At 45.1% G+C, this 25,266-nt stretch overlaps 4 protein-coding genes and 2 long non-coding RNA genes across 60 annotated transcripts in view; 4 read left to right on the forward strand and 2 right to left on the reverse strand.

Moving 5' to 3' along the window:
* The window catches only part of itga10 (integrin, alpha 10), a 62,818-nt gene extending 58,579 nt beyond the window's left edge, over positions 1 to 4,239 (forward strand). The window contains exons 29-31 of one of the 4 annotated variants that reach the window (XM_052513541.1): positions 1,750 to 1,863; positions 1,997 to 3,065; positions 3,534 to 4,239. In XM_052513541.1, the coding sequence (XP_052369501.1) occupies positions 1,750 to 1,863; positions 1,997 to 2,047 (165 nt within the window). In that variant the 3' untranslated portion in view covers positions 2,048 to 3,065; positions 3,534 to 4,239. The remainder of the gene's footprint in view (positions 1 to 1,749; positions 1,864 to 1,996; positions 3,066 to 3,533) is intronic. The other 3 variants (XM_052513540.1, XM_052513542.1, XM_052513543.1) reach the window with 3 other exon arrangements.
* LOC127927329 (uncharacterized) lies at positions 2,692 to 4,026 on the reverse strand. 50 transcript variants are annotated; one of them, XR_008126970.1, is made up of 8 exons: positions 3,878 to 4,025; positions 3,686 to 3,781; positions 3,542 to 3,589; positions 3,362 to 3,457; positions 3,218 to 3,313; positions 3,074 to 3,169; positions 2,930 to 3,025; positions 2,785 to 2,881 (listed from the first exon to the last, which is right to left on the reverse strand). XR_008126970.1 is itself a non-coding variant. In XM_052513551.1 (7 exons), the coding sequence occupies exons 1-7, from the start codon at positions 3,919 to 3,921 to the stop codon at positions 2,692 to 2,694; spliced, it is 906 nt and encodes a 301-aa protein (XP_052369511.1). In that variant the 5' UTR covers positions 3,922 to 3,952. The 50 variants fall into 50 exon arrangements, 9 of the variants coding, with proteins under 9 accessions (XP_052369511.1, XP_052369509.1, XP_052369510.1 ...); XM_052513551.1 differs by having other exon boundaries at positions 2,692 to 2,881; positions 2,930 to 3,169; positions 3,542 to 3,637; positions 3,830 to 3,952; XM_052513549.1 differs by having other exon boundaries at positions 2,692 to 2,881; positions 3,218 to 3,457; positions 3,542 to 3,637; positions 3,830 to 3,952.
* Positions 4,240 to 4,462: 223 nt separating the features above from the next.
* polr3c (polymerase (RNA) III (DNA directed) polypeptide C) lies at positions 4,463 to 14,034 on the reverse strand. Of its 3 annotated transcripts, none has more exons than XM_052513546.1 (14): positions 13,802 to 14,034; positions 12,871 to 13,020; positions 12,518 to 12,782; positions 12,220 to 12,438; positions 12,011 to 12,087; positions 11,756 to 11,860; positions 11,242 to 11,415; positions 11,056 to 11,107; positions 10,867 to 10,927; positions 10,606 to 10,756; positions 10,434 to 10,535; positions 8,903 to 8,952; positions 8,560 to 8,709; positions 4,463 to 4,757 (listed from the first exon to the last, which is right to left on the reverse strand). In XM_052513546.1, the coding sequence occupies exons 2-14, from the start codon at positions 13,015 to 13,017 to the stop codon at positions 4,679 to 4,681; spliced, it is 1,632 nt and encodes a 543-aa protein (XP_052369506.1). In that variant the 5' UTR covers positions 13,018 to 13,020; positions 13,802 to 14,034; the 3' UTR covers positions 4,463 to 4,678. The 3 variants fall into 3 exon arrangements, with proteins under 3 accessions (XP_052369506.1, XP_052369507.1, XP_052369505.1); XM_052513547.1 differs by lacking the exon at positions 13,802 to 14,034 and adding an exon at positions 13,193 to 13,340 and having other exon boundaries at positions 12,518 to 12,752; XM_052513545.1 differs by lacking the exon at positions 13,802 to 14,034 and adding an exon at positions 13,193 to 13,340.
* LOC127927331 (uncharacterized) lies at positions 7,963 to 8,657 on the forward strand. Its single transcript, XR_008127003.1, has 4 exons — positions 7,963 to 8,025; positions 8,118 to 8,294; positions 8,329 to 8,488; positions 8,523 to 8,657. It is a non-coding gene; the product is annotated as an uncharacterized LOC127927331 (long non-coding RNA).
* Positions 13,360 to 25,219, forward strand: LOC127927343 (E3 ubiquitin-protein ligase RNF115-like). Its single transcript, XM_052513578.1, has 10 exons — positions 13,360 to 13,502; positions 15,478 to 15,536; positions 16,997 to 17,008; positions 17,060 to 17,090; positions 17,979 to 18,568; positions 18,717 to 18,785; positions 19,074 to 19,146; positions 19,430 to 19,523; positions 23,795 to 23,910; positions 24,166 to 25,219. Exons 1-10 carry the CDS (start codon positions 13,425 to 13,427, stop codon positions 24,283 to 24,285), a joined length of 1,242 nt encoding a protein of 413 aa, XP_052369538.1. The 5' UTR covers positions 13,360 to 13,424; the 3' UTR covers positions 24,286 to 25,219.
* On the forward strand, positions 15,564 to 16,709 carry LOC127927330 (uncharacterized). The gene is made up of 3 exons (XR_008127002.1): positions 15,564 to 15,870; positions 16,030 to 16,399; positions 16,675 to 16,709. It is a non-coding gene; the product is annotated as an uncharacterized LOC127927330 (long non-coding RNA).
* Positions 25,220 to 25,266: the final 47 nt, after the last annotated feature.

Raw genomic sequence — 25,266 nt, forward strand, 5'->3', positions numbered from 1 at the left:
AGCTGGTATAGGGTGATATCTGTCTGTCTGTCTGTTGTTTACATCCAGATAAAGTAGGAAGCTGGTATAGGGTGATGTCTGTCTGTTGTTTACATCCAGATAAATTAGGAAGCTGGTATAGGGTGATATCTGGCTGTCTGTTGTTTACATCCAGATAGAGTAGGAAGCTGGTATAGGGTGATATCTGTCTGTCTGTTGTTTACATCCAGATAGAGTAGGAAGCTGGTATAGGGTGATATCTGTCTGTCTGTCTGTTGTTTACATCCAGATAAAGTAGGAAGCTGGTATAGGGTGATATCTGGCTGTCTGTTGTTTACATCCAGATAGAGTAGGAAGCTGGTATAGGGTGATATCTGGCTGTCTGTTGTTTACATCCAGATAGAGTAGGAAGCTGGTATAGGGTGATATCTGTCTGTCTGTTGTTTACATCCAGATAGAGTAGGAAGCTGGTATAGGGTGATATCTGTCTGTCTGTCTGTCTGTTGTTTACATCCAGATAAAGTAGGAAGCTGGTATAGGGTGATATCTGGCTGTCTGTTGTTTACATCCAGATAGAGTAGGAAGCTGGTATAGGGTGATATCTGTCTGTCTGTTGTTTACATCCAGATAAAGTAGGAAGCTGGTATAGGGTGATATCTGTCTGTCTGTTGTTTACATCCAGATAGAGTAGGAAACTGGTATAGGGTGATATCTGTCTGTCTGTTGTTTACATCCAGATAAAGTAGGAAGCTGGTATAGGGTGATATCTGGCTGTCTGTTGTTTACATCCAGATAGAGTAGGAAGCTGGTATAGGGTGATATCTGTCTGTCTGTTGTTTACATCCAGATAGAGTAGGAAGCTGGTATAGGGTGATGTCTGTCTGTCTGTTGTTTACATCCAGATAAAGTAGGAAGCTGGTATAGGGTGATATCTGGCTGTCTGTTGTTTACATCCAGATAGAGTAGGAAGCTGGTATAGGGTGATATCTGTCTGTCTGTTGTTTACATCCAGATAGAGTAGGAAGCTGGTATAGGGTGATATCTGTCTGTCTGTTGTTTACATCCAGATAGAGTAGGAAGCTGGTATAGGGTGATGTCTGTCTGTCTGTTGTTTACATCCAGATAAAGTAGGAAGCTGGTATAGGGTGATATCTGGCTGTCTGTTGTTTACATCCAGATAGAGTAGGAAGCTGGTATAGGGTGATATCTGTCTGTCTGTTGTTTACATCCAGATAGAGTAGGAAGCTGGTATAGGGTGATATCTGTCTGTCTGTTGTTTACATCCAGATACAGTAGGAAGCTGGTATAGGGTGATATCTGTCTGTCTGTCTGTCTGTTGTTTACATCCAGATAAAGTAGGAAGCTGGTATAGGGTGATATCTGGCTGTCTGTTGTTTACATCCAGATAGAGTAGGAAGCTGGTATAGGGTGATATCTGTCTGTCTGTTGTTTACATCCAGATAAAGTAGGAAGCTGGTATAGGGTGATATCTGGCTGTCTGTTGTTTACATCCAGATAGAGTAGGAAGCTGGTATAGGGTGATATCTGTCTGTCTGTTGTTTACATCCAGATAGAGTAGGAAGCTGGTATAGGGTGATGTCTGTCTGTCTGTTGTTTACATCCAGATAAAGTAGGAAGCTGGTATAGGGTGATGATATCTGTCTGTCTGTCTGTTGTTTACATCCAGATAGAGTAGGAAGCTGGTATAGGGTGATGATATCTGTCAGACTGTCTCTACTATCAGCCTTTTTTTCTCTTTCTCTCCATCAGACGGTGTTGGAGGTACTAAAGGGGCGGGCCATCCCTATTTCTCTCTGGATTCTGATAGGTAGCATCATTGGAGGGCTTCTGCTATTGGCCCTCATCATCTTCGCAATGTGGAAGGTACACCAATCACACCTCACCATACAGTACCTCTGTACCTCACACTCTACAACAACTTGTTTCTCCTCTGCCTTTGTGGTAAAGATCAACACTTTGGATTTCACTCCTTCCTTCTCATCCCTCCTTTCTCCAGCTGGGGTTCTTCACTCGTAAACAGATAAAGGACGAGGAACTCGAGGACTGAGCCCGCCCCTCGCCGCCATGATGTCAGTCAATGGATACAGGATCTGTGACAACCAGAGAACCACAGAAAGAGTCCACTTCGTGCCCATCCCCATGGCAACGACCTGCACAGAGACTGCTCCACCCCTCCAGCAATAAAAACAGATGTCTTTCCCCTCTTCTAAATCATGCCCCCCCCATAAAGAACGCACAGCCGGTATAGATGAGCGTTGCCCAGTGTGTGTCTGAACTGTCAAAACACCTAACACCACATGGCACAGACTGCATCTATCATCAGACACCCCAACATCTTGTCTGTTTCTACAGGTGAACCCATGGCTGTAGGGCTGTAGTTACACACCTGTTTAGAAACGTACAGCAGGAAGGACGTGTACATGAGTTTTCTTCAGAGATGTCCCAGACAGGAAATAATGCTGTACACTACGTGTCAAACTCATTCCACGGAAGGCCGAGTGTCTGCAGGCTCACTCCACCACTTGATGGATGAATTAAGGTCACGACTTAGTGAGGGACTCCCCTCAACTGGTTGTCTAGGTCTTAATTGAATGGACAAAACAAAAACCTACAGACACACAGCCCTCTGTGGAATGAGTTTGACACGCCTGGTGCAATGTGACTGGGTATGATGTTCAATGACTGCAGACTTCAAACAGTGTAGATCTGTATAAGTAGATATAGTACAGGCATCGACCTGTAATTAGTACCATGTTGTATAAGTAGATACCGTACAGGTATCAACCTGTAATTAGTACCATGTTGTATAAGTAGATACCGTACAGGTATCAACCTGTAATTAGTACCATGTTGTATAAGTAGATATAGTACAGGCATCGACCTGTAATTAGTACCATGTTGTATAAGTAGATACCGTACAGGTATCAACCTGTAATTAGTACCATGTTGTATAAGTAGATATAGTACAGGCATCGACCTGTAATTAGTACCATGTTGTATAAGTAGATATAGTACAGGCATCGACCTGTAATTAGTACCATGTTGTATATGTAGATACCGTACAGGTATCAACCTGTAATTAGTACCATGTTGTATAAGTAGATACCGTACAGGCATCAACCTGTAATTAGTACCATGTTGTATAAGTAGATATAGTACAGGCATCGACCTGTAATTAGTACCATGTTGTATATGTAGATACCGTACAGGCATCAACCTGTAATTAGTACCATGTTGTATAAGTAGATATAGTACAGGCATCGACCTGTAATTAGTACCATGTTGTATAAGTAGATATAGTACAGGCATCGACCTGTAATTAGTACCATGTTGTATAAGTAGATACCGTACAGGCATCAACCTGTAATTAGTACCATGTTGTATAAGTAGATATAGTACAGGCATCGACCTGTAATTAGTACCATGTTGTATAAGTAGATATAGTACAGGCATCGACCTGTAATTAGTACCATGTTGTAATTAGTACAGGTATCAACCTGTTGTACCATGTTGTATAAGTAGATACCGTACAGGCATCAACCTGTAATTAGTACCATGTTGTATAAGTAGATATAGTACAGGCATCGACCTGTAATTAGTACCATGTTGTATAAGTAGATATAGTACAGGCATCGACCTGTAATTAGTACCATGTTGTATAAGTAGATACCGTACAGGCATCGACCTGTAATTAGTACCATGTTGTATAAGTAGATATAGTACAGGCATCGACCTGTAATTAGTACCATGTTGTATATGTAGATACCGTACAGGTATCAACCTGTAATTAGTACCATGTTGTATAAGTAGATACCGTACAGGCATCAACCTGTAATTAGTACCATGTTGTATAAGTAGATACCGTACAGGCATCAACCTGTAATTAGTACCATGTTGTATAAGTAGATATAGTACAGGCATCGACCTGTAATTAGTACCATGTTGTATAAGTAGATATAGTACAGGTATCAACCTGTAATTAGTACCATGTTGTGCTGTATGGAAAGCAGTTCCATCCTTCAAGGAAGCTTGAATGAAAATGCACTACCTGATAATGGGGGCCACTTATAATCATGTGAATATATTTGTATTTCTATGTAACGTTGTTACAAACCAAACTGTCTATTTAATATTCAGAAGTCATCATGACTTTAGATTTTTCACCCATTTTCTCTACAGTAGAGTTCATTTTTTTTGTCAAATTAAAACTATTGATAATTAAAGTTTTTGAAAATGTTATTTTAGTTTCTTTCATGTTAATTTATACATACATAGGATCATTCATTCACATGAACCAAATATTTTATTACATAACTTTTTATTTTTATTTTTTATCTGGCATTTCGGACTACTTCATTCTATAAAGGAAAAAACACTTTCACACTAGCAGACATCGTTGAACATATAACTGAAATAACGACGTCTGTACGTCAGGCAGAAAAAGCACCAAGTGAGTCAGGTATATGAAAACCCAAACATATTTTATTGATGCAACTTCATGTCCATTGTGTTTCTCCCCTCCTCCTCCCTCCCACTTGTCTTGGTAGAGAAGATGTAGGACTCCAGTAGAAAGACAGTCTCATCCACCTGGTTCTCCCTCCCTCTCACTTGGTCTTGGTAGAGAAGATGTAGGACTCCAGTAGAAAGACAGTCTCATCCACCTGGTTCTCCCTCCCTCTCACTTGGTCTTGGTAGAGAAGATGTAGGACTCCAGTAGAAAGACAGTCTCATCCACCTGGTTCTCTGTAGAGTCCAACCTTCAGGGAGAAAATAAACAAGTAAAAGAAAGAGGTAATAAAGCTACAGTAATGTAGTAATAACAAGTATGTAGTAGTACTTGTTGATGTGATGTCGTAGGCCTCTAGCTGTTGTCTATAGATATATTGTATGGGTATGTAGGGTGTCGTAGCAGTAGCATCCTGACTGGTTACATCACCGCCTGGTATGGCAAGTGCTCGGCCTCCGACCGTCAGGCACTACAGAGGGTAGTGCGTACGGCCCAGTACATCACTGGGGCCACACTTCCTGCCATCCAGGACCTCTACACCAGGCAGTGTCAGAGGAAAGCCCTAAAAATTGTGAAAGACCCCAGCCACCCCAGTCATAGACGGCAAGTGGTACCGGAGCGCCAAGTATAGGACCAAAAGGCTTCTCAACAGCTTTTACCTTCAAGCCATAAGATTCCTGAACAGGTAATCAAATGGCTACCTGGACTATTTGCATTGTCCCCCCCCAACCCCTATTTTATGCTGCTGCTACTCTCTGTTTATCAATAATGCATAGTCACTTTAACTATACATTCATGTACATATACCTCAATTAGCCCGACTAACCGGTGCCTGTATATAGCCTCGCTACTGTTATTTGTTACTCTTTTTACTGTTGTTTATACAGTGGGGCAAAAAAGTATTTAGTCAGCCACCAATTGTGCAAGTTCTCCCACTTAAAAAGATGAGGCCTGTAATTTTCATCATTGGTACACTTCAACTATGACAGACAAAATGAGAGAGAAAAAAATCCAGAAAATCACATTGTAGGATTTTTAATGAATTTATTTGCAAATTATGGTGGAAAATAAGTATTTGGTCAATAACAAAAGGTTATCACAATACTTTGTTATATACCCTTTGTTGGCAATGACAGAGCTCAAACGTTTTCTGTAAGGTTCACACACACACTGTTGCTGGTATTTTGGCCCATTCCTCCATGCAGATCTCCTCTAGAGCAGTGATGTTTTGGGGCTGTTGCTGGGCAACACAGACTTTCAACTCCCTCCAAAGATGTTCTATGGGGTTGAGATCTGGAGACTGGCTAGGCCACTCCAGGACCTTGAAATTCTTCTTACGAAGCCACTCCTTCGTTGCCCGGGCGGTGTGTTTGGGATCATTGTCATGCTGAAAGACCCAGCCACGTTTCATCTTCAATGCACTTGCTGATGGAAGGAGGTTTTCACTCAAAATCTCACGATACATGGCCCCATTCATTCTTTCCTTTCCTTGGATCAGTCGTCCTGGTCCCTTTGCAGAAAAACAGCCCCAAAGCATGATGATTCCACCCCCATGCTTCACAGTAGGTGTGGTGTTCTTTGGATGCAATTCAGCATTCTTTGTCCTCCAAACACAACAAGTTGAGTTTTTACCAAAAAGTTATATTTTGGTTTCATCTGACCATATGACATTCTTCCAATCTTCTTCTGGATCATCCAAATGCTCTCTAGCAAACTTCAGACGGGCCTGAACATGTACTGGCTTAAGCAGGGGGACACGTCTGGTGCAGTGGTAATTAAGGTGCAGTGGTAATTAAGGTGCAGTGGTAATGCGGTATTTGTTGATGTGATGTCACAGGGCTTCTAGCCGCTGTCTCTATAGATCTATAGTATGGATGTAGTGGTAATTAGGATTTGAGTCCCTGGAGGCGTAGTGTGTTACTGATAGTAGGCTTTGTTACTTTGGTCCCAGCTCTCTGCAGGTCATTCACTAGGTCCCCCCATGTGGTTCTGGGATTTTTTCTCACCGTTCTTGTGATCATTTTGACCCCACGGGGTGAGATCTTGCGTGGAGCCCCAGATCGAGGGAGATTATCAGTGATATTGTATGTCTTCCATTTCCTAATAATTGCTCCCACAGTTGATTTCTTCAAACCAAGCTGCTTACCTATTGCAGATTCAGTCTTCCCAGCCCCGTGCAGGTCTACAATTTTGTTTCTGGTGTCCTTTGACAGCTCTTTGGTCTTGGCCATAGTGGAGTTTGGAGTGTGACTGTTTGAGGTTGTGGACAGGTGTCTTTTATACTGATAACAAGTTCAAACAGGTGCCATTAATACAGGTAACGAGTGGAGGACAGAGGAGCCTCTTAAAGAAGAAGTTACAGGTCTGTGAGAGCCAGAAATCTTGCTTGTTTGTAGGTGACCAAATACTTATTTTCCACCATAATTTGCAAATAAATTCATTAAAAATCCTACAATGTGATTTTCTGGATTTTTTTTCTCATTTTGTCTGTCATAGTTAAAGTGTACCTATGATGAAAATTACAGGCCTCTCGTCTTTTTAAGTGGGAGAACTTGCACAATTGGTGGCTGACTAAATACTTTTTTTGCCCCACTGTATTTCTTTACTTATCTATTGTTTACCTAAAAATCGCACCGTTGGTAAGTAAGCATTTCACTGTAAGCTGTTGTATTCGGCGCACGTGACAAATAAACTTTGATTTGATTTAGTAGTAGTACTTGTTGATGTGACGTCGTAGGTCTTCCAGTTGGAGGTCTCAACTTACTGTTGAGTGTTACAATAGTAGAATACACAAGTTGCAATTTTGACATTTGTTGTGCATCAGCAGTTTCTCTTGTTATGTCAGTCACTGACAGTCACTCCCCCATGTCAGCTAACATTCTGTAGATTGTTAGTCTTATCTAAACTAGCAGTAATCATGGTTGAATTAATCCCTCTCACCCAGATAGCATATTAAAAATAGAAAACATTTCTCTCCACCTTATGGCAAAATGTGTAGAATTGCAGGAAATGTACTCTAAAAAGTAAATGTATTGTCTCCTAGCTTAGGGCCCCTAAAAGGGTCGGCTCTGACTGCATACTGCATGAGTGGGTATGGATGTGGTGCGCAGACCCGCGATGTTCACATTTTTTGTGGCCCCCCCATCCCCATCAAAGTTGCCCATCCCTGATCTATAGTACGTGTGTATTATTATTAGTAGTAGTAATGCAGTATTTGTTGATGTGATGTCACAGGGCTTCTAGCTGCTGTCTCTATAGATCTATAGTATGGATGTAGTGGTAATTAAGGTGCAGTGGTAATTAAGATGTAGTGGTAATTAAGGTGCAGTGGTAATACAGTATTTGTTGATGTGATGTCACAGAGCTTCTAGCTGCTGTCTCTATAGATCTATAGTATGGATGTAGTGGTAATTAAGGTGCAGTGGTAATTAAGATGTAGTGGTAATTAAGGTGCAGTGGTAATTAAGGTGCAGTGGTAATTAAGATGTAGTGGTAATTAAGGTGCAGTGGTAATTAAGGTGCAGTGGTAATGCAGTATTTGTTGATGTGATGTCACAGGGCTTCTAGCTGCTGTCTATAGATCTATAGTATGGATGTAGTGGTAATTAAGGTGCAGTGGTAATTAAGATGTAGTGGTAATTAAGGTGCAGTGGTAATTAAGGTGCAGTGGTAATGCAGTATTTGTTGATGTGATGTCACAGGGCTTCTAGCTGCTGTCTATAGATCTATAGTATGGATGTAGTGGTAATTAAGGTGCAGTGGTAATTAAGATGTAGTGGTAATTAAGGTGCAGTGGTAATTAAGGTGTAGTGGTAATTAAGGTGCAGTGGTAATTAAGGTGCAGTGGTAATGCAGTATTTGTTGATGTGATGTCACAGGGCTTCTAGCTGCTGTCTATAGATCTATAGTATGGATGTAGTGGTAATTAAGGCACAGTGGTAATTAAGGCACAGTGGTAATTAAGGCACAGTGGTAATTAAGGTGCAGTGGTAATTAAGGTGCAGTGGTAATTAAGGTGCAGTGGTAATTAAGGTGCAGTGGTAATGCAGTACTTGTTGATGTGATGTCGCAGGGCTTCTAGCTGCTGTCTCTCGGGGGCAGTGATCATCTCCTCCACCTCTGTCAGCTGTTCAGGCTCCGCCCCACTGGCCTGCAGCGATGCCAGGATCGCCTCGATTCGCTGGGACTTCTCCAGCAGACGCCTGTCAATCAAACACAGGAAGTCGTGTACATGTACTAAAATTGCTGAGGATTATATACACAAAAAGTCAGACTTGTTTCCATTGTGGTCCTCTATTGTCCTCTAAAAGTCAATATGCGGACCTAAAGAGACCTTAGCAGGAGACAGCAGGAATCTATCAATCCATCCACTCAGGAATCAATCAATAAACTCACTTGTTCTCCTTGGTCTCGAAGAGGCGCCTCTCAATCAGATTAGCCACTGTCTGCATGTAGTGATGGGGGCAAAATGTACAGTTACATCACAATATTGTTTTGGACTTGTTCTCCATCTTCTTTTTATAATAGTAAGCCAGCAGATTTTCTGCACTTTTATTTCCATGACTGATCAAAACAAACGTTCTCATGCTCTCGTCTCTCTGCGGCAGACGTATAGCGAGCAATATGTTTGGAACATCAAATCGCATTGCATATAGAAACGTGAGAATCGCAATACATATCGTATCAGCACCTAAGTATTGTGATAATATCATGAGGTCCTTGACAATTCCCAGCCCTATCTGCAAGTCAGATGTCCACCATTAATTGTCAAGTCAGCGATGCACGAAGTAATGATGTCACAGAGGGCTTGTACAGAAACGCAGCCTGAAACCCCAAACAGCAAGCAATGCAGATGTAGAAGCAATATCAGACGGGCTTCCGCAACAATGGAGTGTGAATTGCGACACTAAATGTCTCTGCTGTTGTGGTCCTGAAGCTCAAGTTGCAGCATCGTAAAGTACACATGCAGACATGTACACTCACCGGCCAGGTTATTAGGTACACCACCACATTCACCAAAATATATCGCTCCTACAGACTGAGTCACGTGACCGTGGCTTGCTATATAAAGCAGGCAGGCATTGAGGCATTCAGTTACTACTGTTTGATTGAATGTTAGAATGGGCAAAGCCAGTGACCTAAGTGACCTGAGAGTGATATGATCGTCGGTGTCAGGCATGCCAGATCTCAGGAACGGCCAATGGCCTGGGCTTTTCACGCACAGCAGTGTATACGGTTTCCCAGGAATGGACAAACAAAAAGCATCCAGTCAGCGGCAGTCCTGTGGGCGAAAACAGCTTGTTGATGAGAGGTCGAAGGAGATTAGCAAGAATCATGCAAACTAACAGACGGGCCACAAACAGGCAAATAACGGCACAGTACAACAGTGGTGTGCAGAACGGCATCTCGGAATGCACATCTCGTCGGTCCGAGGACCCATCCTGCCTGGTGTCAACGGTACAGGCTGGTGGCGGTGGTGTACCACTGTCCAATCTGCAGCAACCGTGTAATGCCATCGTATCAGCATGGACCAACATCCCGGGGGAGCGTTTCCGACTTTTAGAGTCCATGCCGTTAAGAATTCAGGCTGTTCTGGAGGCAAAGGGGGGGTCCGACCTGGTACTAGATAGGTGTACCTAATAAACTGAAAGTAGATTTTTGACTCGTTCTCCTTCCGTATTTCCTCTTTATTTAGACAGTTTAAAATGTAGATGTAAAGGTACAGTTGTAGAAGAGAGAAAGTCAGAAAGAGGCTGGGGATTTAGTGTGTCAATGTGAACCATATGTGTTCATTAAACTACAGCACTACCGCTGCGCCGCAGGTTTGCAAATATTTTGTCCAGAGTGCGACATCTTGCATCACGCTCATCTACAATATCAGCGTTTCATCCTGCTGCTCAAAGTATAGCTTAGTTTGAATGTGTACCTTGTAGCAGTGTTGTAGCAGTAGCCGGGCAGTAGGCAGCTGGTTGACAGTGTACAGGTAGAAGGTACGTGAAGGGGCGTGGTCAGGAGTCTTAGGGATTTCCTAGGGTGGAAAAACACAGGTGAGCATGATAATGTACAGTTTGTATAGTGTGTGTGTATTTGTGGGTTACCTGTAGCTGTACCAGGTTCTCTGACAGCAGTGTGTACAGCATGTCTTTGGCCTCCTTGGCAGGGATCATAGCAAAGTCCTCCACCTGCTTCTGCTCCAGGTGACGTTTCCTTAGCAACAGACGGAAGATCCTAGCCGACCGCGAGCCAAACCTGACAATGGTAAAGGTTGAATGAATGACACCCTACAAGTTATGTAGCCACCGTGGGCTAAACACAGTAAATGGACACAGACCAACTCTGACAAACACAGACACACCGACCTCTCCTGTACCACAGACTCCAGTGTGGCTCTCGCCAAGTTGGCCAGGGCTCTTTGGAGATCTGAGTGGTCAGTCAAGAAACGACCACTTACAACTGTAATGAAATACTGGAAATGACCTATTATACAATAGTGTTTGGTGTGTGGATGAGAAACTCAAACAGGTTTCATCAGGGTTGTAAAAGGATACTGACCACGTACATTCCTCCTCCACTGTCACCTGATTTCCCCACAAACTCCATCTGAGGAAGAGGGAGGGAGAAACATCAGTTTACCAGCCCCCTAGGCACTGATCCAAGGTCAGTTCTGCAATTGATCTCCCAATGGTTAAGGTTGGGATATGGGGAGGGGAATCTGATCCTTGATCTGCTCCTACCGGGTCATCCACCAGAAGGGAGAGGTACTGGTCCAGGATTGGTCTGCTGATGCTGTAGTTGGGCGGGAGGGAGCGGAAGATCTCATTGGCTGAGAGGGGCTGAGTGTAGGCGGCGGTCTGTGTGGTGGTAACCTCACTCATCCTCAACATAGTCCTCACTATCTCACTACTGGTCTGTGGGGGGGAAGAGAGCGGTCTTTTTCACTCAGGCCCCCCTTCCAGCATTGGGGAACATCCCGTATGACACATCTATTTCTATGGGCACAAGCACTGTTCATGATACAAACTGTTCACACCCCTCTTGTTGGTGGAGAAAACATCAGGTAGGTTTAAAGCTTTCCTGCAATTCGACACATTTTGTCTTGAAGTGCAGAGAAAATGTTGCCATTTTTTAAATATTTTTTAACTAGGCCACGACCCTCCCTGCTAACCCCTCAGTTTGGGAATCACTGACTTAAATCTCCCCTGGTCTACAAGCATACCGAGGTGGTCTGTAGGGGTCTGTGACACTGACCTGGTCCAGTTTGCTGGCCACAGCACTAATGATGGCCTGGTCTCTGAAGTGCTGATGGAACCTCTCAAAGTTCACCTGCCAGTAGATCCCCTCATCACCACACGACTGGAAAGAGAGGGAGGAGATAGAAGGAGGCACAAGTCATTCAAAACGGTTCCATTCCTTATTGAGAGGAGTAAAAGAAAAACGGAACAAGGTTCTCTGATTCTCTATAGCAGCCCATTATCTCTGAGTGTCAAGAGTAGAGGGTCTGACCTCTGAGTCCATCTTGGCTTTCTTCCCTCCTCTCTGCTCCTCACTGTCGTCACTGGAGCGTCTGCGCTTCCCACGACCTGCCCCACAAACACAACAAGCGAGTGTATAGCAACTATTTACTGAATTACATATAGCAGGAGGTTTACATGTGGGTATGCACACAGGTGAAAAGGTACTACGTGTTATATGAGACAAAGGGTTTGCGGTACCTATGAGTGTGACATGGGGCAGTGTGTAGCAGTCGGGGTTGCTCTCTGCTGTTGGGGGGGCAGTGGAGGCGGGGGCGGCAGGGGTGCCGGGGGTCGCCGGGGTAGTGGAGGTGGCTGCAGTTCCCATCTCGGCCACCGGAGGACAGCGCTGCAGGAAGTGAGTCTCCACCAGCTTAGAGAAGGCTGAGACCACCTCACTGTACTCCATACTACGACCCTCTACAGAGAGAAAAATCATGAGGACAGAAGGAGAAGAAAATATAGAATAATCATACATCTTGTAATCTCTCTCACACACCCTCCATGTTATGAGTGAGTCGGTCAGCTACAGTCTTGACCGTGTTGCTCATGGTCATATGGCCTCGTTGTAGGACCTCCTCCACGATGAGTTCTCCTGTGTCTCCATACAGGGTCTTAGCTGTGTAGATGTACCGCGGGTACCGCAGAACCCTTAGAACCCGCTCACAGCTGGCCCGGTACTCCACTGGGCTCCCGGGGCCTCGCCGGCCCGACCCGAACTCACAAGCACCGTGCTGTACCAACACACACAGAGACTTCTTCACCTGCAGAAGAGACAGGGTCACCACCTAGGTTGAACAATATGTTTTATGTTTGTGTGTGTGTGTGTATATGTGTTTGTTTGTGTAGTACCAGGTCCAGTGGTGTGTTGGTCTCATTGGCGATGGTCCTGAGGTTCTGTGCCCCTCCTCTGAGCAGGTGAGTGCCTATCCTCTCCACCACCTCTCCAAAGTGCTCCTGTAGCAGCAGGCCACACAGCCGCACCTCCTGGGCAGTCATATGCTGAGACAGGAGGAACCGGGGAACAGGTCAACAACACGTTTTTGGACTGTTCATCGAAATATACTTATGCTGAGAAGTATGATGACACTAACAACCGGTAACCAAATCACGGATTTTCAACAACGTTTACTAACAACTTTAATTTTATAACTTAACTGCCATGTTCACAAACCTTTGCAAAACACCCTTTTCAGATGATGAAATTAGTTTCGGGAGAATCCTCGCAAAACAACTTCAGAATCCCAAACACATGTGATTGCCAGCGCCACAACACAACGAATTTCCGCACTCACAGGTAAGCTTATTTTCCCAAAGAGTTGCGCATTGCATGAAGGGATGTTGGCGGACCACCCTCTTTGGTATGCAGGAGGACCGACGTCACTGTTTGTGCTATTCTGGGGAAGATGGCGGAAGCTGCGGCGGTTCCCCCGCATCGGTTCTTCTGTCATTGTTGTAAGGGAGAAGTAAGCCCCAAGCTCCCGGTAAGTCAGTCGTTTCACCGTGTCCCGATCAAGGCTGTTCAATGCAGGTCTTGTTATTTTCCGTCGGTTGACAACCGAATCGGTGTCCAGCAAATAGCAGAAGTTGTTTAACTAGCTAGCTGCTAACTGTAGACGGCTAGCCAGTAGGGCCCTCGGCACTGGCTCTAACTAGCTAGCATACAATGTTGATGTTTGTTGTTGCTCGCTTTAACAATAGGGTTTGTCAACACATTTCTTTAACACAGACATTATGTACAGTAATTGTTAAAGATTATACTGGCATGGTTGAATAACCTTACCTGTAGTTACTGAGTAGCTGGTGTTATTTGATGTGATGTTAACCTTATTCGAGGTGGGTTTTGTGTGCTTTTCCTGAATTCCTCGAGGAGGTAGCTATATGGAAATCTGATGGATATTTTAACCTAACTCTGCCAGTCTGGCTACTCATTGGCCTGCTAAAGCAGAGGGAATACGGGGGTTTCCTTGGCCTCGGGCGCGTTCAGCAGGACACAACGGTTTGGCACTTTCAGATAGAACATATTATGTAGAATAAATAATGTAGGCTCTATTTACGCATTCTATCTGCGACGTTCGTGAACGTTTGGCAACTGAATGTGGCACAGTTCAGTTTCACAATCAAACTGAAAGTAAAATGTAGAAAGACATTGCACAATATTTTGACTGCTTGACCCAAATTATTTAACTACATAAATCTGTATTGAATGCGTTTATTCTAGAAGAGACGTTATGACGCTTAACGTTTTGCATTTAGCTAGCCAGTCGTGTAGCTAGCTATCTGTTAGTTATTGACTCCCAGTCTCTGGCAGCCAGTGTGTCACTCAGTCTGCTTGTCTAAATCAACGTTAGCTAGGATACATTTGTGTATGTTAGGCTGGTCAGTGAGAGGCAGGCTGGTAATCCCGTTTATTCCCTTCCTGCCATTGAAGCTAAATCTGTGAGGAGTCTGAAGTAGGCCTAGACAGGGACATAAGGCCAGTTTTGAGATTTCCCTCTTATTGGGAAATATATCTGTGCCTATGGGTCCGATCCATCTGGCCCAGGGTTTCCCCAAACTCGGTCCTGCCCCCCCATCATCAAGAATGGGCTCCAGAGTGGCGCAGTGGTCTAAGGCACTGCATCTCAGTACTAGAGGCGTCACCACAGACCCTGGTTCGATTCCAGGCTGAATTACAACCGGCCATGATTGGGAGTCCCATTGGTCCAGTGTAGTACGGGTTAGGGTTTGGCCAGGGTAGGCCGTCATTGTAAATAAGAATTTGTTCTTAACTGACTTGCCTTGTTAAATAAAAGCTTTGATTATTTGACTCAGCTGTGAAGCTCTCAGGCAAGAAACTATTGTACTGGGGTTGGGGGAGAATTTGGGAAACTCTGATCTAGCCTGCTCACAGGCTAACCCTGCCTGCTGGTCTCACACTCTCTCTGTGCTGCTGAGGCATGTTTCAGCCATGCCCACTCACTGACTGCGTATAAGCAGTTAATCTGTCTCACCTCCCCAAGAGAGAGGGTGCATGCCTCAAACATACATGGCAGAATCCTGTGCTTGTCCGTCTGAAGCATTCTTCTTTCAGGCATAGTATCTGTATGTTTTCACCAGATGACAATATTGCATACAGGGTTTGAACAATTTTGTAATGAGGTTCACTTCATGTTCAAGTGTCCTTTTGTTTTGTGGAATAAAGAACATGTCTGTGTCATAGGCCTAATCCCATTGTGAGTGAACTCAACACTGGTGCCAGGGAAGAATACTTCTCGATGACAACTTCCACTTTACATGTTTATGTTCCTGCCTAATGCTATGTTCAAATAGGCTATATCCTGACTCTGCCACAGATCTCTACTAGACATTTCCCCATTCTACAGACAGAAACCCCTGCATAGCTGCCTCAGCAGCCCTGTATAGAACACGGTGTGACTCATGTACTGTCTGAGTTTGTGGTGTTGTGTGTTTTTGCAGGAGTACATCTGTCCCAGGTGTGAGTCTGGCTTTATAGAGGAGGTAACAGAAGATTCCAGGTGAGAATATCTTGTTTCTTATGTCTGTAGTTTTAATGAATCTACCAGACATAGGCTAGGCAGAGTGAATGGAAGGTGGTGCCAGACATAGGCTAGGCAGAGTGAATGGAAGGTGGTGCCAGACATAGGCTAGGCAGAGTGAATGGAAGGTGGTGCCAGACATAGGCTAGGCAGAGTGAATGGAAGGTGGTGCCAGACATAGGCTAGGCAGAGTGAATGGAAGGTGGTGCCAGACATAGGCTAGGCAGAGTGAATGGAAGGTGGTGCCAGACATAGGCTAGGCAGAGTGAATGGAAGGTGGTGCCAGACATAGGCTAGGCAGAGTGAATGGAAGGTGGTGAATGGAAGGTGGTGCCAGACATAGGCTAGGCAGAGTGAATGGAAGGTGGTGCCAGACATAGGCTAGGCAGAGTGAATGGAAGGTGGTGCCAGACATAGGCTGCCAGACATAGGCTAGGCAGAGTGAATGGAAGGTGGGCAGAGTGAATGGAAGGTGGTGCCAGACATAGGCTAGGCAGAGTGAATGGAAGGTGGTGCCAGACATAGGCTAGGCAGAGTGAATGGAAGGTGGTGCCAGACATAGGCTAGGCAGAGTGAATGGAAGGTGGTGCCAGACATAGGCTAGGCAGAGTGAATGGAAGGTGGTGCCAGACATAGGCTAGGCAGAGTGAATGGAAGGTGGTGCCAGACATAGGCTAGGCAGAGTGAATGGAAGGTGGTGCCAGACATAGGCTAGGCAGAGTGAATGGAAGGTGGTGCCAGACATAGGCTAGGCAGAGTGAATGGAAGGTGGTGCCAGACATAGGCTAGGCAGAGTGAATGGAAGGTGGTGCCAGACATAGGCTAGGCAGAGTGAATGGAAGGTGGTGCCAGTGGTGGAGAATGACTGGTGCCAGACATATAGAGTGAATGGAAGGTGTTACTAATGCTGAATGGAAGGTTCTAGGCTAGGCAGAGTGAATGGAAGGTGGTGCCAGACATAGGCTCAGAGTGAATGGAAGTCTAGGCTAGGCAGAGTGAATGGAAGGGGTGCCAGCAGGCTAAGGTGGTGCCAGACATAGGACAGTGAATGAACAGACAGCCACACAGAATTTGCCAGAGGCTAGGCAGAGTGAATATGCAGTGTAGGCTGTGGAAGGTGGTGCCAGACATAGGCTAGGCAGAGTGAATGGAGGGTGCCAGACAGGGGTGGGGGGATGCCAAATGGCTAGGCTGAATGATCTCATCTGTACTGAAAATGTATTATCCCATCTTTCTTTCAGGCATGAATGGAAGGTGGTGCCAGACATACCTGAATGGAAGGTGGTGCCCTTCCACTGTGCCCATAGGCTAGGCTCTCCCTTCCACTGTCCTAGGCTAGGCAGAGTGAATGGAAGGTCTGCCCTTCCAATGTGGTGCCCATAGGCTCAGAGTGAATGGAAGGTGGTGGAGAATGACTCCCTTCCACTGTCTGCCCTCAGTCTGCTAGAGGGGTGGCACTAACGGGACAGATGACACAGCCACCTTCCACTGTGCCCCTGGAGGGTCAGGGGTGGGGGGATGCAAATGTCTACTGTGATCTCATCTGTACTCCCTTCCACTGTCCCTTTCTCTCCCTTCTCCACTGTCCCTCTCTCTCCCTTCCACTGTCCCTCTCTCTACCTCTCTCCCTTCCACTGTCCCTTCCACTGTCTACCTCTCTCCCTTCCACTGTCCCTCTCTCTACCTCTCTCCCTTCCACTGTCCCTCTCTCTACCTCTCTCCCTTCCACTGTCCCTCTCTCTACCTCTCTCCCTTCCACTGTCCCTCTCTCTACCTCTCTCCCTTCCACTGTCCCTCTCTCTACCTCTCTCCCTTCCACTGTCCCTCTCTCTACCTCTCTCCCTCCCACTGTCCCTCTCTCTCTCTCTCTCCCTTCCACTGTCCCTCTCTCTACCTCTCTCTCCTTCCACTGTCCCTCTCTCTACCTCTCTCTCCCTTCCACTGTCCCTCTCTCTACCTCTCTCTCCCTTCCACTGTCCCTCTCTCTACCTCTCTCTCCCTTCCACTGTCCCTCTCTCTACCTCTCTCTCCCTTCCACTGTCCCTCTCTCTCCCTCTCTCTCCCTTCCACTGTCCCTCTCTCTCCCTTCCACTGTCCCTCTCTCTCCCTTCCACTGTCCCTCTCTCTCCCTTCCACTGTCCCTCTCTCTCCCTTCCACTGTCCCTCTCTCTCCCTTCCACTGTCCCTCTCTCTCCCTTCCACTGTCCCTCTCTCTACCTCTCTCTCCCTTCCACTGTCCCTCTCTCTCCCTTCCACTGTCCCTCTCTCTCCCTTCCACTGTCCCTCTCTCTCCCTTCCACTGTCCCTCTCTCTCCCTTCCACTGTCCCTCTCTCTCCCTTCCACTGTCCCTCTCTCTCCCTTCCACTGTCCCTCTCTCTCCCTTCCACTGTCCCTCTCTCTCCCTTCCACTGTCCCTCTCTCCCTTCCACTGTCCCTCTCTCTCCCTTCCACTGTCCCTCTCTCTCCCTTCCACTGTCCCTCTCTCTCCCTTCCACTGTCTCTCTCTCTCCCTTCCACTGTCTCTCTCTCTCCCTTCCACTGTCCCTCTCTCTCCCTTCCACTGTCCCCCTCTCTACCTCTCTCTCTACCTCTCTCTCCCTTCCACTGTCCCTCTCTCTCCCTTCCACTGTCCCTCTCTCCATTCCCCCTCCTCCCACCCTCCCTGTTTTCACCCTCGCCCCTCATTTCTCTCTCAGCAGCTGTGGCACCTGTTGTTTGTAGAGAGGCCTTTCACAGTGGATGGTGACAGTCCAGACTCAGAGCCCCGGGTCCCTGGTGGAGGGGTTGGGGTAGGATCGGGGGGGTTAGGTCTGGGGGGGCTGGGAGGGCTAGGAGGCCTGGGAGGAGGTCCTATCGGAGGGTCAGTCCCTGCTGGGCTAGGAGGACCCCTGGGGGGTCCTCTGGGAGGGGGGGAACACTGGGGGCCCGGTCGCCCCCCTCGCCTGCACAGTCAGCGGAGGTACCGCTCCAGAGGGAGCAGCAGACCTGACCGCTCACCTGCCGTAGAGGGGTGAGACTCCTCCTTACGATGCCATGTTGATATTCATATGGCTGTTTTGATCAGTCAGGATTTGCAGGTTCTAAATAGTCTTTTTTTTTGTTTTCAATGTTCTGCTAAACTCATTCCTGACTGATGTGTGTGCCTTCTCTCTCTATAGGATAGTACAACAGTTTCTGGCTGGTCTATTTGCCAACTCTGGAGTTCCTGGCTCACCTCCCCTCTCTTGGTAAGAACCTTCTTACTGCCATGTAAGCAGTGGTTATACAGTATGTAAGTCCATAGTTTGACTTACACACTTTCTCTTGTGGATTCCTTACAAATAGTGAGGTGGATCAACATGAATATTTGAAGGTTCCCTGACTTGTTATGGGTGTGCCTCAGCCAGCACCCCTGGGACCCTGTCATTTAAACCCAAACTAAATCACAACCCATATTGTTGCTGTTCATCATGTGTGAAACAGGATATTTCCTGAATGTTTCATCTTTAACTGTAATTGACCTCTCTGTGTGTTAGGACGGGGATGCTCCACTCTAACCCAGGGGACTATGCTTGGGGACAGGGGGGACTGGACGCAGTCATCACACAGGTACGCACGCACAAACCCCATTCACTTGATTTGGTATGGATGGCCACTAACCAACTATTACTTCATACTACGTAGTATGCTATATGGATGTTGGTAGACCCAGAATGCTAATGAAGGTTTAGCAGTTCTCTTGGTAATTTCTCTATCTTTTCCAGGATGTTTCTGGTGGTTTTACTCTTTTGTTGTATCATGCTAGGTTAGCACACAGTTTACAGCACAAAGCTGTTCTTATAGTTCCTGCAGCAACCATTGTGATGTATCTTCTCTGTCTACCTGTGTGTAGTTGTTAGGTCAGTTTGAGAACACGGGTCCTCCTCCTGCAGAGAAAGAGAAGATCTCCTCCATACCTACAGTCAACGTGTCTCAGGATCAAGCAGGTCAGTCCTTTACCTCCTCTCCAGTTTCTCCATAGTGCCGTGGCCTGTACACTACCAGTCAAAAGTTTGGACACGCGTATTCATTCAAGGGTTTTTCTTTATTTTTACTATTTTCTACATTGTAGAAAAATAGTGACAACATCAAAACTATGAAATAACACTTTATTGGTTGTAACCAAAAAAGTGTTAAACAAATCAAAATATATTTTAAGTCTTAGATTCTTCAAAGTAGCCACCCTTTGCCTTCACAGCTTTTCACACTCTTGGCATTCTCTCAACCAGCTTTACCTGGAATGCTTTTCCAACAATCTTGAGGAGTTCCCATATATGCTGAACACTTGTTGGCTGATTTTCCTTCACTCTGTCCAACTCATCCCAAACCATCTCAATTGGGTTGAGGTCAGGTGATTGTGCTCCCGACTGGCGCAACGGTCCAAGGCACTGCATCTTAGTGCAAGAGGCGTCACTACAGTCCCTGGTTCGAATCCAGGCTGAATCACATACGGCCGTGATTGGGATTCCCATAGGGTGGTACACAATTGGCCCTGCGTCGGCCATCATTGTACAATTTGTTCTTAACTGACTTGCCTAGTTAAATAAATAAAATAAAAATAATTGTGTTTTGGCCAGGTCATCTGATGCAGCACTCCATCACCCCTTCTTGGTCAAATAGCCCTTACACAGCCTGGAGGTGTGTTGGGTCATTGTCCTGTTGAAAAACAAATGATAGTACCACTAAGCCCAAACCAGATGGGATGGCGTATCGCTGCAGAATGCTGTGGTAGCCATGCTGGTTAAGTGTGCTTTGAATTCTAAATAAATCACAGACTGTGTCACCAGCAAATCCTCCTCCTCCATGCTTCACGGCGGGAACCACACATGCTGAGATCATCCGTTCACCTACTCTTAGTCTCACAAAGACACAGGGGTTGCAACCAAAAATCTAATTTGTCCATTGCTCATGTTTCTTGGCCCAAGCAAGTCTCTTCTCATTAGCGTCCTTTAGGAGTGGTTTCTTTTGCAGCAATTCAACCATGAAGGCCTGATTCACGCAGTCTCCTCTGAACTTGCTGCAATCTGAGGTGCAGTTAACTCCTAATTAATTTGTCCTCTGCAGCAGGTAACTCTGGGTCTTCCTTTCCTATCAAATTACATTTTATTGGTCACATACACATAGTTAGCAGATGTTATTGTGAGTGTAGCGAAATGCTTGTGCTTCTAGTTCCGACAGTGCAGCAATATCTAACATGTAATCTAACAATTCCACAACAACTACCTAATACACACAAATCTAAGTAAAGGAATAAGAATATATACATATGAATGAGCAACGACAGAGCGGCATAGGCTAGATGGTATAAAATACAGTACATACATATGAGATGAGTGAGGCAAGATACAGTGCCTTGCGAAAGTATTCGTCCCCCTTGAACTTTGCGACCTTTTGCCACATTTCAGGCTTCAAACATAAAGATATAAAACTGTATTTTTTTTGTGAAGAATCAAAAACAAGTGGGACACAATCATGAAGTGGAATGACATTTATTGGATATTTCAAACTTTTTTTAACAAATCAAAAACTGAAAAATTGGGCGTGCAAAATTATTCAGCCCCCTTAAGTTAATACTTTGTAGCGCCACCTTTTGCTGTGATTACAGCTGTAAGTCGCTTGGGGTGTCTCTATCAGTTTTGCACATCGAGAGACTGACATTTTTTCCCATTCCTCCTTGCAAAACAGCTCAAGCTCAGTGAGGTTGGATGGAGAGCATTTGTGAACAGCAGTTTTCAGTTCTTTCCACAGATTCTCGATTGGATTCAGGTCTGGACTTTGACTTGGCCATTCTAACACCTGGATATGTTTATTTTCGAACCATTCCATTGTAGATTTTGCTTTATGTTTTGGATCATTGTCTTGTTGGAAGACAAATCTCCGTCCCAGTCTCAGGTCTTTTGCAGACTCCATCAGGTTTTCTTCCAGAATGGTCCTGTATTTGGCACCATCCATCTTCCCATCAATTTTAACCATCTTCCCTGTCCCTGCTGAAGAAAAGCAGGCCCAAACCATGATGCTGCCACCACCATGTTTGACAGTGGGGATGCGCCGTGTTGCTTTTACGCCAAACATAACGTTTTGCATTGTTGCCAAAAAGTTCAATTTTGGTTTAATCTGACCAGAGCACCTTCTTCCACATGTTTGGTGTGTCTCCCAGGTGGCTTGTGGCAAACTTTATACTACACTTTTTATGGATATCTTTAAAAAATGGCTTTCTTCTTGCCACTCTTCCATAAAGGCCAGATTTGTGCAATATACGACTGATTGTTGTCCTATGGACAGAGTCTCCCACCTCAGCTGTAGATCTCTGCAGTTCATCCAGAGTGATCATGGGCCTCTTGGCTGCATCTCTGATCAGTCTTCTCCTTGTATGAGCTGAAAGTTTAGAGGGACGGCCAGGTCTTGGTAGATTTGCAGTGGTCTTGATACTCCTTCCATTTCAATATTATTAGCATTTGCACAGTGCTCCTTGGGATGTTTAAAGCTTGGGAAATCTTTTTGTATCCAAATCCTGCTTTAAACTTCTTCACAACAGTATCTCGGACCTGCCTGGTGTGTTCCTTGTTCTTCATGATGCTCTCTGCGCTTTTAACGGACCTTTGAGACTATCACAGTGCAGGTGCATTTATACGGAGACTTGATTACACACAGGTGGATTGTATTTATCATCATTAGTCATTTAGGTCAACATTGGATCATTTAGAGATCCTCACTGAACTTCTGGAGAGAGTTTGCTGCACTGAAAGTAAAGGGGCTGAATAATTTTGCACGCCCAATTTTTCAGTTTTTGATTTGTTAAAAAAGTTTGAAATATCCAATAAATGTCGTTCCACTTCATGATTGTGTCCCACTTGTTGTTGATTCTTCACAAAAAAATACAGTTTATCTTTATGTTTGAAGCCTGAAATGTGGCAAAAGGTCGCAAAGTTCAAGGGGGCCGAATACTTTCGCAAGGCACTGTATGTGAACATTATTAAAGTGGCATTATGGCAGTCCTCATCAGAGCCAGTTTCATCACAGCGCTTGATGGTTTTTACGACTGCACTTGAAGAAACTTTCAAAGTTCTTAAAATGTTCCAGATTGACTGAACTTCATGTCTTAAAGTAACAATGAACTGTCATTTCTCTGCTTATTTGAGCTGTTTTTTTTTCTATAATATGGACTTGGTCTTTTACCAAATAGGGCTATCTTCTGAATACCACCCCTACCTTGTCACAACACAACTGATTGGCTCAAACGCATTAAGAAGGAAATAAATTCCACAAATGAACTTTTAACAAGGCACACCTGTTAATTGAAATGCATTCCATGTGACTACCTCATGAAGCTGGTTGAGAGAATGCAAAGAGTGTGCAAAGCTGTCATCAAGACAAAGGGTAGCAACTTCTTAGAATCTCATATAAAATATATTTTGATTTGTTTAACACTTTTTTTGGTTACTACATGATTCCATATGTGTTATTTCATAGTTTTGATGTCTTCACTGTTATTCTACAATGTAGACAATTGTAAAGATAAAGAAACTCTTGAATGAGTAGGTGTGTCAACTTTTGACTGGTACTGTAAATAAGCTAGTATGCTGACTCATTGGGGTAAATGAGGACCTCTCTCTCTCTCTCTCTCTAGCTGCTGTCACCAGTCCTCCCTGTCGTTGTCTTTCTCACATCTGTCCTCTGTCTCACTCTCTCTCTCTCTCTTCCTCTCGGTCTCTCTGTCCCCCCTGGCCCAGGGCCCACATAGCTGTTGTCTCTCTCTGTCCCCCCTAGCTCAGGGCCCACATAGCTGTTGTCTCTCTCTGTCCCCCCTGGCCCAGGGACCACATAACTGTTGTCTCTCTCTGTCCTCCCTGGCCCAGGGCCCACATAGCTGTTGTCTCACTGTCTCTTGTCATTAAGAGTGCTACTTATTTCTCTTAAATCATCTCAACGAGCCACTCAGGAATTTGGCTTCAGATGCTAGGCTTCAGTTATTTTAATGCCTGATAGGCTGTCATTGTAAATAACAATTTGTTCTTAACAGACTTGCCTAAGTTCAGTAAAAACATCTAATGTAGCCCCAGCTTCATCATCCCTTCAGTCTTCCCATCTCTCCCTCTCCTCCCCCGTTCTCTGTATACTGTAATATGGAGTATTTTTCATGCGTGTAAGATAGTTATGTATGATCATTTCTAACAGGAATGTAATACTAGATAATAAAAATGTGTGTGTGTGTCTCCAGACTGCAGTATGGAGTGTCCGGTGTGCAAGGAGGACTTTGCAGTGGGAGAGCCCGTCAGACAGCTACCCTGCAACCACTTCTTCCACTCAGACTGTATAGTACCCTGGCTGGAAATGGTGAGGAGGAGGAGGAGGAGGGTAATATTTAGTAGGAGGAATGTTTTGAAGACATTTGTATAGTAGTAGTATAGTATATGCCATTTAGCAGACGCTTTTATCCAAAGCGACTTACAGTCATGTGTGCATACATTCTACGTATGGGTGGTCCCGGGAATCGAACCCACTACCCTGGCGTTACAAGCGCCATGCTCTACCAACTGAGCCACAGAAGGACCATTTGTAACTGATTTTCTCCTCTCTCTCTTTCTGCAGCATGATACGTGTCCTGTGTGTAGGAAGGGGTTGAATGGAGAAGACAGCAACACCCAGAACCCCCCAGAATCCCCCTCTCTAAATACGGACCCCCGCACACAGGAGAGATGGTCCTTCTGAAATACACCTCCCCCTCATCCCTCCATCCCCTTACCTCTCCTCTGACCTCCTTTTAATCTCTCATCCGTCCTTCATTCCACTTTTTTGACCCTCAAACCCCCCCTTCTCTATGAACTACTGCACACGGGAGATAAGGACTTTCTGAAGGATAGACCTCCTCCATCTCTGCCTCATTCCTTCATCTCACTCCTCCTCTCTGAATCATCTCTTCATCTACAGTGATAAGATGGTCATCTTAGTATGACTGTTCCTGTCTCAATTCCCCTGGAACCATGTTCACACAGAGTACACACACATATATCATGATTCAGTAGAACCACACACACGTCATGATCCATTAGCTGTCCTCTGCCTCATCATGACCAAGCACTTGCCTTTACCTCGCTTCAAACATCTCGCCTTTTCTACTGTTTTCTCCATATTCCTCTTTTTCCATCCTTCTGAAAAGCACTGCTGTAAAACAATGTCTCTCCCTACCTGTCTACTCCTGGGATGCATCTCAATAGTCTAGTGGCTTCCTCTCCTCCTCATCTGCACTGAACATGGTGGATGCTCACCAGGAATTTGGTTTTGCCTTTCTAGCTCTGTCACATCAGTGCAGAAAGGAGACATCATTTTGACTATTGAGACGGGGCCCACAACAATCTTCTGTCATTCTGGTGTATATATTACAAACAGATTGCATCGCTCTGTCATTCTGGTGTATATATTACAAACAGATTGCATCGCTCTGTCATTCTGGTGTATATATTACAAACAGATTGCATCGCTCTGTCATTCTGGTGTATATATTACAAACAGATTGCATCGCTCTGTCATTCTGGTGTATATATTACAAACAGATTGCATCGCTCTGTCATTCTGGTGTATATATTACAAACAGATTGCATCGCTCTGTCATTCTGGTGTATATATTACAAACAGATTGCATCTGTCATTCTGGTGTATATATTTCTGGTGTCATATATTACAAACAGATTG

Source organism: Oncorhynchus keta, unplaced genomic scaffold (assembly GCF_023373465.1).
Source record: "Oncorhynchus keta strain PuntledgeMale-10-30-2019 unplaced genomic scaffold, Oket_V2 Un_scaffold_1315_pilon_pilon, whole genome shotgun sequence".
In the NCBI taxonomy this organism is placed as follows: domain Eukaryota; kingdom Metazoa; phylum Chordata; class Actinopteri; order Salmoniformes; family Salmonidae; genus Oncorhynchus; species Oncorhynchus keta.